Raw genomic sequence first — 12,595 nt, 5'->3', positions numbered from 1 at the left:
CCTTTCCTCTGCAGTCTGAGTTTCACAAAGGCTTTCCAACATTACTTCAAAGAACAATGGTGGAGAGTCAAGTTGAGAAGTGGACATATGCTTTACACTACTTCCTATAGCTTCTACCTGTGCTAGCGCTTGCCTGGCTAGCCTCAGTGAACTCATTCAGCGCGCTAAAAGAACGGAGAGGAACTTTTTGACCGGGCTATCTGACAGTTTAGTGAACTGATTCAGTCTATCAAGGTGTCAGAGGTAGACTCTTTAACCAGTGGCAACTCCCATTAAGGCACCCAGCCTATCTTGTGAAACAAACATGTACCTAAGTTCAAAGAATAGGGATAAGCCATTCAGCAGTATTATCCAGAGTTTGCAATTCTTCATTCCCTACATAGTAACCAGAGAGAGGCAGGCACCTCATTTAAATCTAATTCTCTTCTTTACTGAAGTACAAGGAGCCGCTACTCATCAATCCTATATATCCAACATGATGAATCATGATTCAGGTTGAAATTCGCCTTAGCTGATGACACAGAAGTTAATTCACATTTGTACAGGCATACGAGTATTGCTATTTGTCCTAACAATATTTTACCCCCTCCTCTCCCAATCATTTCTGCTACTTAATTTCCCTCATATTTCAGAGGTTTTCTTTATAGTAAAGTATATACAAGTGGTTTCCAAGACACTAGATACTTTTACACCTTAAAAGACGACTGATGTCTTAGCCATCAAAATGTACTGTGATTTGTCATTTCTGTAACTTGTTTGGTTATAAGCATTTAACACAAAAGAATGATTTTTCTTAGTCTGTACACGCACCCCCGAACACTTCTGTGATTCAGACTCAAAATTCGCACAACTTCATCCATACAAAACACACAAAAACTCTCCCAAAAGTGATACAAAGGCAACAATACCGACACGTACATCACTAACTGTACAGGTTACCTTGTGCAAATGGCGTACATGATTTTCCAAAAAAATTTTAGTCTCAGTATAAAGTCTCTCTCCAAGAGGTTCGGGATAGGCGACACACAAAGCATATATGTCTCTGGGCTCCAAGTCAAGGCTTATATCTATTTAAAGCAGTAAAATATATCAAACATTTATAGAACCTTTTTTCCTCGCATTTTAGAAGAATTTAAGTGGCGCACAAAAGATAAAATGGATCTTGTTATGAAATTTAAGCCTGATCTATGAACAAGCTAAGTTTTCAGATTCAATAATCAACAAAACTGTATTTCTTTTTGGATAAAGGAAATCGATGCTTCTTTTTTTAAATAGTTACAATTAGGTTAAGAATGTGATTAATCAAGTAGGGAGTAGAGCAAAACATTAAGTGAAGTCAACTTCAAGTTCTCTTCCCTCAGGTCCAAAATAATTTGCTGCCCCAGCAGATACCCCCCACTCCCCACGTAAAACAGTTTTGTAGGACCATTCCGCAAATGAAGGTACCACGGCAGTGGTGTGGATCCAAAAACCTTGGTTTCATTTTTAGTAATTATTATAATTTCAGTAATCACGTTTAGATCACAGAGCCCCACAAAACAGTTATACTTGCTCACTTAAAAGGGCAGCAACAGTTAAACTTCTTAAGCTGCCCTTGTCACTGAAGTCTCTTGAGGAGCTACATCTTAAGTTTGCAATGTTTCTAAAGTTCTTTGCTTTGTTTTTAAAAAGACAATTTATATATTCCTCCATCACTCTGTAAGGAGAAGAAATTATGGTTAAGAACTCCGCTGCCAGAGAAGTAGCACCAAGTCAAACTTCACGTGACCATCACTGAGAAATAAATTAAAAATGCCATGCTTATACACCTGAGGTTAAGTATCACGCAAAAATCAGTCATGCTGGAAATAATGATTTAGTACAGGTTAGTTTTAAGGAAAGCTCTTTAATTGAAAGATGACACAAAGTCTGCTTTCCTCCAGTTCCCCTTAAAAAACGTGCCTGACTAAAAGGAGCTAAAGTACATGAGGACAGTTGGCAAATCACTTGCTTATTCTACAGAACGTCAAGCTTTTATCACACAACTTTTCCTAAGAGCACATTTCATTTTTTAAATAGAAGTCCTGCTCAAAATATAGAAGATACTGACGTAGGACAACGAGATGGGAAAAGCTTTATTTGGCAAGTAGAATCTTAGAGAGAGCCAACAATTAGAGTCTGATCTTGAGCGGAGTTATTCTGTCCACACAGATCTTCATCAGATTTCTCCTCAGAATGTCAAGAGAGAAGCATTAAATGGAAACCTCAGTGAAGAAAAATCTTTGATGTTCAATGCTTTCTAACAGTGGCAAGCACTATGCTACACCAGTTTGCAAAGTTATGACCAATAAATATCAAAACAAATTACTAAGTTAGCAGAAAGACTGTTCTTTACACTCCTCCCCATCCCCCAAAAAACAAACAAGCTCTGTGAACCTAAGCACGGCATGTAGTCAAACACATCCTCAACATCAAATAGATTGCAAGGCTTTTCATTGTACAAGCTAGATATTTCTGATAAAGTAAATTCCAGGATCTTTGTAACCTATTCACAAGCAGAGAGGACATAACTTTTCACTTCAGATGCACAATAACACTGTCTATGTGAATCACCGAAACTGTTATGAATCTCTGCTACAAGTACCCGCTTACCTTAAAGTCAGAGGAAACAGACGGAGTTGCCTTCACTACAACAGCATAAGAAAATAATAACGGAAGCTTAACTGACAAAAGCAGCAGACAAATCTCTCTGAATTTATCTAGCATCCTCGTCCCAAACTTCAGTTAGGGGTTCAGATGACCATTACCATTGTTTACTAGTCATAATAAGCCTATTTAAGAACAAATGCAGCATCTGTACTCCTTCATGAAAAATGAATATATTTAAAACATATGCCTCTCCATTCTTAAAGTTAGCTTTGATGAATTTGCTGCCTCTGGCTTATTTTAGTCAGCGGTCACATTTTCTTGCAAATGGCCAGAAGGAAGAAAAATCGAACCTAGGATTCTTCCTTAACATATGAGACATAGCTTGCAAACTTCCTTAAACTGAGTAACTTAAACACAGAGGCATTTCTATAGGCATTTCAAATCTTTGCTCCTATTAGCTAAATGATAAAATCAACCCAAAATTCTACTTCCTGAATACTAAGTTTCTTTGGATTTCTGCAGAAGAGTTATGCTTTTGTTATGTTTTGCTTCTCAAAAATGTGCTACAGAATAGACTGGCTGCAGGAAGCTGACATTCTGGGGTTCAACCTGTATTAGCTTGTTCATCTAACTATATCTTTGGGTCTAGAATCAAAATGTAAGAAGTTCAAAGACATATCCCTGAGTCAAACCTTGCATTGCCCCCCCCCCCCCCCCAAAAGTGTGAATTCCCTAACAAAAAACCTTAGTGGGAGATTAGTCATTAATAACTGATGTTTTACTCCACAAACTTAAATCAAGGTATTTTTCCTGTTCCTCTGTCCCTTGCAAGAAGTCTTTACTGTTCAATAATTTGTCTTTAATGGTGAAAATCATCTGCCCTTTCAGTTCAGCACCCTGATCTGCAGGCTGAAAACGGTCAAAGGAAGCTGAAGCACAACTGATGCTTAGAGGCCTCCACTCTGTGTGGAGGGACACAAGATCAAAAACTTTGTGTGATTTAAGTACTCAGGTAGTTGCTATTTGGAGGGAACTACACAGCAGTGGGAAACTGAACCAATTCCAAACTATGCGGAAAAAAAAAGATTAATGAATATCAGCAAAAAGCACTGCAAGGCCCTAAAGGATCATGAATATTGCCCTAAAGGTTAAAAAAGTAAAAGTATCAAGTTAAAACCACAGATTAAAGAAGGCTTTGAAAAATATTCTCTACAAGATAAAAGTGGAGCTTCTGGAGAATGTCTGTGACTGTTAATCTTCCACAGTAATAGCACACATCTGAAAACCAAAATTCATGGAGCACTTGAGGACTTACAGTCAATAGAAAAATTCATGCTCATATCATTCCTTCTAGGTTGGTTCCTGTCTTAAAGGTACTTGCTAATCTACAACCAAATAATAAGTTTCTCATTCATAACAGTATCCTTCTAAAATAGGGGTTGGAGTGGGGAGCAGCAGCATGAGGGGAAAAAAGGAGAGAGCAACAGCTACGGCCACATTGTATGCTTAAAAAAAAAAAAAAAAAACAAAAAACCCACCGTTTGCAGCACTAACCACTGCCTCTATGCTGCACCCTCGCCCCCCTATACACTGTTCATCCACTTACCTGGTCAGTGGAGTTCCACAGCTAAACACAAAAAAACACACAAGACAATAATAGGAAGACCCTGATGTTCTACCTGTCCAAGAAAGTTCTATTCCTAAAAGGTAGTTAATGACATATAGGTGAACTACCAATTAGTAATCAAGCTTGATTAGCCTCTTAAAGAACACTCCCTAGCCTACTGAATAGTTAGAAGCAGTCTTAAAAGTTATTCAAGGTACTCCCAAAAAACAAATTTACAGTAACATCTCAAGTAGAAAGACATAACTGTTATCAGACAATGAAACAACTCCAGAAGCATTTATTTCTGCACAGGATCAGAGAGGAAAATTGAAGGTCAAAGGTAGCTAAAGATGACTCACAGTTTAAATAAAGCGACATATGATCTTTCAAGTGATCTTTTCCAGAAGATTTTAACACTACATAGTTGGGGTTCCCAGCTCATTGACATTTTAGCATTTCAAGTACGAGATACAAGCTAAGTTTAAGGATAACCATGTTTAACAATGAAATTATCAGAGTTATTAAGAAAACACTATAGTCAAGATAAATCTGCTTCTGGAGTTAGTTCTTACCTCTATACTTCCCCAGAACTTAATCTGCACATTACAAGCCTTTCCCCACTAAAATACTTCAAGTCTGAATAGCCCATATGATCTCAGCAGTCTCAAGCAGCACATTTAAAAAAAAAAAAAAACAAAAAACCACACACACACTTGTTGCAAGGGGCTGCTGCAGAAATCATGGTTCTTGGTTCTATCGCACGGTTTGCTTTCATATCATTGTTTAGACTACAAAGAGGCTAGATCAAGTAGTACTATGATCAATGAAATAACATGTACAAATTTCAGTAATACATAGTTCACATCCATTTGTCATCTTTCTATTACGCTTATTAAGCAGCAAAAAACAAACAAACAAATACAATATTTCCTCTCCAATTCTGAAGCCTGACCTATGGAAAGCCTAGATACCTACACTAATTTTAAAATCGCTGTAGATGTTTAAAATCAGATTATCCTAATTAAGTTCAATTTAGCAGGGAGTACAAAGCTACTAAAGAACAAGAAGATTTATTTTAGGAAGACCTAGCATTTAAATTAATACTTCAGATTTTTATTTTTACATTTAAAACTTGAAAAAAGCTTTCACGACAGCTGTGGAGAAAAGCTACCAGTTTCACAAAGTTGTTGACTGCCCAGTGAGCAGCTAATGTTAAAACATATAACTTGATTAAAGCTAGCAGAAGTACTAAACAGTCAAACAAGATTTAAGCTGGAAGTTTCAAGTCACACAAGCTCCTCAGGCCATTCAGCTATAAAGAATACTTCAAAATGCTTTGACAGTGCCTGTAAGATGCCAGATAAGGCACTAACAGTCCCACCTTCCCAGGAACATAATTAAGAGATAAGAGTAAAATATTAAGAATTACATGCCAAATGATTCTTTCAATCTGCTTCTTGAGTCTGCTATTGCTAAGTGGTCTCTTACTGATTTCGATCTATTAAGTCCCAAAAGCGGATCAACAGCAGACTGGGGTACAAGGCTTTCATATACGAAATTCTAAGTGGAGTAGTATGACAAGAGCAATCATTTGCAATATCTCATTCAACTACTGTTTTGAATTTAAAATCATTTAGGTGTTTGTGTCAAAATGGCTACAGTTCTAAGCTAGGAAAGTTGATAATTTTTTGAGGACTGAAATAGGCAGCTCTTAAAAACTGCTTAGAATGACTACAGCACAATTTGTCAGCACAACAGCGCACACCCAATTAACCCAAAGAATCTGTAAGTTTTAGTTGTTTGAACTTGACTCCGTGACAAGGTGAAGTCATGCCCTCAAAAAATAATTATAAAGTTTTAAAATGAAAGAGCCGTTTGAAGATTATTGCACCACCGCACAAGGCCCACATGGACTACGATCAGCTTAACATTTTTGTGTATATTTATACCCACACTCAAACCATACGCACAGGGAAAACCAATTCTTAAAATCGGTAATACATTCAGAAAGAGAAGAGACTTTACAGTCTAGCTCCTAAAGATAAAACAAGCTTATGCTGCAATAATTATGTATGAGAATCTTCTCAGAAGTTTCTTTTTTTAACCCAGGACTGATGAATTTTTGTTAATTTTAAACTATACTTCCTGTAATAACCAAATCAAACTCAGTCAGATTGCTGAGGAACATCTGAGAAGCCTTCAGAAATTCTCAGATTATTCACCACTCTGTACAGGCTAACGCACGCATAGACACTAGGCAAGTGGATTAGAACTGCTACACTTTTTAAAAGTTAGCTTAAACTTAAATGTTCTTAGTACAAACCCATTTGAAATGTAAAATGCAAGCTTTCCATTACAACAATATCGTATGCACAGCTATGATGTGAACAGCAAGACTGTACAATCAAAGCTAGACAACTATGTTTAAAATAATTATTCTTAGCTATTCAGGAATAGATAGTCAATAACACGTGGAAAGAAAGGAAGAAGGCTTTTTCCATACACCCTGGCTACAGAAATGTCTAACATGGTAGGCATCAGTACACTTAAAAGTACAAAGGAGAGAGAGACGCACATCTCAAAAAAAAAAAAAAAAAAAAAAAGTCAGTCTTAGGTGTTGTTTCCCCTCCCACACACACTTAAGAAACAAACAAACAAACAAACTCATAATCAGAATAGAAGTTCTGTGCAGCTGTTTCTGTAAACAGCTACAGCATAAACTAAATATTAATGCTACTGAAAGCAAGCAAAACTCAGACTTGTTTACTTTTTATTACAAAGGTGATTTTCATGCAGAATACTTCACATCCCTTTAACCATATCCACTGACTTGTGGGATTAATATCAGATACAACCTTACAGTGAACTTCTAACCACTGAAATTTTATATAACGTAGGCCAACTACACGCTAAACACATCATACAAACACACGTAAGTCAGATTTTCACTTAAAGGATACGAGAAGCGGTCATTCCACGTTGCTCTTTCAACATAATCCAACATAACAACAGCTTTAATTGTTGTTAGCAGTTTGTTCCATGTTTCATCAAAGTCAACTACTCGTGGTTTCAGGGACATTGTGGGGTTATAGTGTTATTCTGCAGAAAAATTAAACACGTCAGACAGAATAATTAAAACAATACTTTCGACATTTTTAATTTAAACTTTGTACACAACACAATGGTACAGCAACATGAAGAATGCAAAAAAAAAATTTACAAGCTTTACTTTAAGTATTATGGAATATAACATTACAGTTGCATAAATAGCCTATAATGTAACACCAATTTACCCAACAACATTGTCCCTCAAGAAGTTAACCACCTTACAAAGGTGCACATTTAACAGTGCCAAGTGAGGAAAGCGACTTTTCTGTAAGGTTTTTTTTTTGGGGGGGGAGGGGGGGAGGGGAAGGGGGCACTTCTGTTTGGGTACTTCAGCTGTAACTGAGAATTTTGGACAGGAACACACTAAACATATTAGCAGTGTATACTGCCAGTTTCCACGTTCACCTCAAACTTCCATGAGACGTTTTTGGTGTTATATTTAAAAACCCACAAAACCTGAAAACTGTGATCAAGATCACAAAAAGAAAAAACTTCTAAACACAGAGTATTATGCAGAGCCTGTGCAGCTTATCATACTATACAGCAGGACAAACAGACTGAGTCCTTCAAATAAGACATGGCTTTAAGATACAGAAGCTATGTTAATAAATTTCTATTAAAAATATTAAAAGAGACTGAGTGAAAGAAAACATTAAATTAGTGAAATAAAACTAGAAAAAGGGTAAGAGAAATAAAAAAAAGGGGGAAGGCGTGAAAAAGGCAAAAGTGTAAAGGCCTCTCCTTTCTATGTTTCCAGTCACCTCTGTCCTATGTACCTAATCTAGAAAGGACCTGATGTGTGATACACCATGCACAAAGCAAGTCTTAATTCTTGCTCGGAAAAATGTCATCATAAGACTAAAACAAACAGCGAGAAAATGCTCCTATTTCCATTTTATAAAGATAGTTAAGTGACCCTTAACTTGTCTTCCCAAATTTTCAAAGTCAGAGGAGAAAAAGAAAGCTAGTGACAAACAGATTTTTAGCACAATAAATATTTCTATCATGTAAAGAATCAAATGACATGATGGAAAACTACATATGAATAAAATCAACTTACTGCCTTAACCACTAATGGCTCTTTACTTCTCTCAGGCACATTAGGTCTCTCTCATAGCTACAGCATATGCAATTTCTCAGATTTAAGGGGAAAAAAAAAAACAGACAGACAAACGAAACAAACTTAACTTGTACACTAAATGCTCGCAAAATTGCATCCTGACTAGTTAACCAAGTCCCTTAACTGCTGTGAATTTAAGAACCTCAGACTGTTGTTTTCCTCTCCCTGCATCACAACAATTTCTATTTAAAATTTAATCAATATATTATCCACAGTCGTCCTTATTTAATATAACAATGGAGTAACAACTAAATAACACCAAGGAACTTGTATTATTCTAGGTTTTATGAACAGGAAACTTTTTCAAGTAGAAGAACTAACAATCAGTAAATGATGCGTGAATGTTTTCAGTTCAGTAGAAACATATACATTATTGCATTTGTAACATGGCTATTACTGTGTTTGGAAAAAAAACATCTTCAATGTTGATATGACAGCAGCAACGTACTAAGCAGAAAATTAACGTGAACTGTCAAACAAAGAAACTAGATACAGTACATCCACCAAAAGTAACTTGAAAAACACAACATGGTGAATGTTTCAAAGGAACGTGAACCTCAATAGGAGAGGTGAGTTACAGTACAGTCCACTCTCTGGAAAAAAGAAGTGGTTTTCATCTGAAAGGTTTAATATAATTATTCCAGAACACGCAAGAACATTTGCGGATAATCCTAAACAGAAGTTATCATGGTTCACAAGATTTTAAGAATCCTAAGAAATTTTGAGGGTATGCTTACTTGAGTGTTATATGTTGTTACAGGTTGCTCCCCCTGCAACTCACTGTTGGTAATTTTAAGCAAAAAGACGCATTCTTTCAAAGACAAGCAAAGCTCAGGGGAAGAAGGAAGGGTGAAGTCCTCTCCACAGTACATCACAAAGAGCCAGTAACATCGGATTGAGTATCACCGAAATATGCAATAAGTAAAGCACTATGCATTCATATATGCATAAAGGCAGTCAGGTGTTAAATGGCTTAAGAGAGACCTGACTGGAATCCAGTTCTTTGCACTAGCCTTCATGGCAATATGAATTTAGAATTATTTTATATAAACGTTAACAAATTCAGTAAGCCTTTTTTTTTTTTCCTGTAAGAAAGTGGGTTTTGGGGGAGAGGGGGGTCTGCTGTACTTCAGTGCTTGCAGCATGCAGGCTTACCAGATTAATGTATTAAAAGCCTTACACTGACGCAAGCACCCTTAGTGGTAAAAATTCTACCAGAGCAGAATACCAACCCTAGGGTTCATACTGTTCGGGGGTCGGACACCATACCTGTTTGACAAGCCCTAGGGTAAGCAAATATTGTTGAAACGTATTTACACACAAAGATAATGAAAGGATGGGGCTCGCTTCGTCTCCCTCTTCAAAACATACCACTATCACACTGCACATATTTCTCTACACACATACACACGGATTTTCGACCAACGCCAAAACGTCCCCCAAAATTCCAGCCTGTTTAAACAGCTCAGGAAACGAACAGTTACGGACTGCAGCGGCGGGTGGACCAACAGGCGGAGGAGCACCCGCGCCAGACACGACCGCACCGCGCCTGCTACCGCCACCCGCGCCCCGCAGAGCGCTGGGCAGCCGCGGGAGGGCCCCGCACCTTTCCGCGCCGAAACAAAAGCGAAACCGGCCGGAGCGGCGAGCGGAGCGGAGCCCCGCGGCGCACCACGCCCTTGCCCGCCCGCGGCGGCGCCCGGCCCGGGGCTCGCCCGGAGGCCCCGGCGGGGCGCTCCCGCACCGGCCCCTGTGCGCGGGGAGGCCCGGCGCGGCGGCTCCCGGCTGGGGGGAGGCCCGGCGCGGCGGCGGGCAGCAGGCGGCGAGGGCTCCCGCCCGGGGCGCGGAGGGGAGTCCGGGCCTCGGCCCGCCCGCCCACAGCGCGCGGGGACGCGGACCGCCGCCTCCCCCCGGAGGGCAGCGCTCCCCACCGGCGGCGGCGGCGCCCGCGGCCAGGCCGGGCGCGGCGCGGGGGTTACCTGGCGCCCAGGGGCCCGAGTGCACCGCGCCCGCCCGCCCGCCGGCCTCCCTCGCGCCGCGGCTGCGGTCCCTGCCCCGCTCCTCGTCCTCACAGCGCTGCCATTACCCAAGCCGCTTGCCCCTCGCGCCCCCGCCCCTCCGCCGGCGCCGCCACTGCCGGAGAGCGGGGGGCGCCGCGGCCGCGCGCCGCCGCCCCGGGCCTCGTCCTCACCCGCCCCGCCGTGCGCGGCCGCCCGCCGGGCTCCCCGCAGCAGCGACGGGACGGGCGGAGCCGACGCGTCCAGGCGCGCAGTCACTTTCCGGCACAACCTTCCCCCCGCGCACGAGGAGTGGGGGGCTTGGTACGGCCCACTCTACGGCAAGCGCGGACGGCCTGAATTCCCCGCAACGCGCCGGCTAGCTGCCTTATGGCGCATGTCCCGCAGGGCCCCCGCGCACGCGTTGCTCTGCCATTGGCGACGGCTGCTTTCCGACGCATGCGCGCCGCGCCGCTAGCCGCCCTCCCGCTCGGCCCGAAATGGAGTCACGGCGGGCTGCCGGCGACCGGCGGGACGGGGCCGCGTCCTGCGGGCTCTGGCCCTCGCTGCCTGCCGCTGTGGCCGGGGAAGGCGAACCGTGGCGAGGAGCCCTGCCCTGGGCGGGCCCGCGGGGTTAGCGGGAGGGACCCGGCCCGGCCTCCCCGCGGAGGGGGGCGCAGCCTCCGGGCCCGGCCCCGAGGGATCCCCGACCGCGTACGGAGCACTGGCAGCGCCCGCCGGGCTGGCAGAAGCCCCTCTGGGCTCCTCTGCGCTTCGCTTTCCTTTCCAGAAGACAAAAACAAACTTCTTTAAATTGAAATAACTGACTGCAAACCGCAGTGGAGACGAAGTAGTTTACAGTCGGTACATGCGCTAAGCAGGTGCATGTTCTGGGGCAGAAGTGGCCAGTTTCGGATTTTCCGGACACTTCTGGGGCTCGCACCCCCTCGGGACGCAGAGGAGCCTGCGGCCGGGCCGCTCTGGCGGTTAAGCCGGTTCTCGCTCAGCCCTCAGCCTCGGTCGCTGTAACGAGCCTCCCCGCTTCATTGTGGAGCAAAACGTGGGCCTGTTCCGTGAGGCTTGTCCCGAGCGCATGTTTTAAAGCTATCTCATCGGTTTTTGTGGAAAAAAAGCTATGGGATTGACAGACGAGAGAATGCTCATGAAATACATCAGAAAACATAAAAAAACTATAACAACTTAGGTGAAAAAGTAACTTTTTTACTGATTTACTGGGTCTCAGCAAGCTGTTTGGCACATGGATACCTATTCTAGTTCCTAGGAGCAGCATAGGGAGATCTAATTCCGGAGGACCTTTTCTCCTTCCCCTCTGTAGTTGTAGACTAGTTTACACACAACACTGCAGAAGTTCACGCTTGAATTTATATTGTGGCAGTTTCTTGCATTTTACCTCAGGAAATCTACTTTCCATGACCTCGTTTTCCTGAGCTGATTTGTTCTTACAGGCTCAAACAACTTTCAAGTTAATAACTGTATTATTTCAAGTTAATAACTCTGTAACTTTCATGGGTAAAGATTGCTCTTAAGGGGTCCTCTAACAGACAATTACTGGATTACAAAGCAATAAGTTATATCTCTTTAGGCTATTATATGATCTCCTCTATTTTTCCTCTAAAGTGCACGTGTTCCATTAGATCATACAGAATACTTTCAAAATACTTGCTGTTTATCTCCTTTGTAGAAGGTACCCATGCTTGCTCAGCATAAGTCTCCTAGGTATTTTATTTTATTTTTCTTTTCTCTTTGGAAGTTCTGGAATTTGAGGGATAGGAGGACAATGAAAATCCAACTGTCAAACAGCATCATGAAAGAAGGATGAAAAATTAAATTCACTGTAGTAATTGTGAATATAATTGCTGCGTTGCTCAAAATAAAATGCATTTATAGTTCTAATTCTCTCTTTTGTTGGACTGTGTTACATGGCTGAGGGAAATTTGTGTTTCATTTCAGCCCACAGGTTGGTTGCTTTGTTTGTTTGCTTAATTATGGGAATACAACACAGCTGCTCCTATTTTGCAAGACAGTTTTCATACCTGCATCCTTCTTTACATGCCATTCAAATACTCTTTCCCCCCTCCCCCGCCCAACTTAAAACAGAAACACTGGAAATTCACA

At 41.8% G+C, this 12,595-nt stretch overlaps 1 protein-coding gene across 13 annotated transcripts in view; it reads right to left on the bottom strand.

Moving 5' to 3' along the window:
* CUL2 (cullin 2) overlaps positions 1 to 11,071 on the bottom strand; it is a 54,183-nt gene extending 43,112 nt beyond the window's left edge. For 2 of the 13 annotated variants that reach the window (XM_068934356.1, XM_068934361.1), the window contains exons 1-3: positions 10,549 to 10,586; positions 7,195 to 7,333; positions 940 to 1,042 (exon numbers count right to left, since the gene is read on the bottom strand). In XM_068934356.1, coding sequence (XP_068790457.1) covers positions 940 to 1,042; positions 7,195 to 7,313 — 222 coding nt within the window. In that variant the 5' untranslated portion in view covers positions 7,314 to 7,333; positions 10,549 to 10,586. Of the gene's footprint in view, positions 1 to 939; positions 1,068 to 2,631; positions 2,662 to 4,593; positions 4,628 to 7,194; positions 7,334 to 8,402; positions 9,979 to 10,441; positions 10,587 to 10,653 lie in introns of those variants that run through there. The other 11 variants (XM_068934358.1, XM_068934354.1, XM_068934360.1 and 8 more) reach the window with 11 other exon arrangements.
* Between the last annotated feature and the right edge of the window lie 1,524 nt (positions 11,072 to 12,595).

Source organism: Struthio camelus, chromosome 2 (assembly GCF_040807025.1).
Source record: "Struthio camelus isolate bStrCam1 chromosome 2, bStrCam1.hap1, whole genome shotgun sequence".
Classification (NCBI taxonomy): Eukaryota; Metazoa; Chordata; class Aves; order Struthioniformes; family Struthionidae; genus Struthio; species Struthio camelus.
The sequence above is the reverse complement of the archived record's forward strand: the minus strand, read 5'-3'. Positions and strand labels throughout refer to the sequence as shown.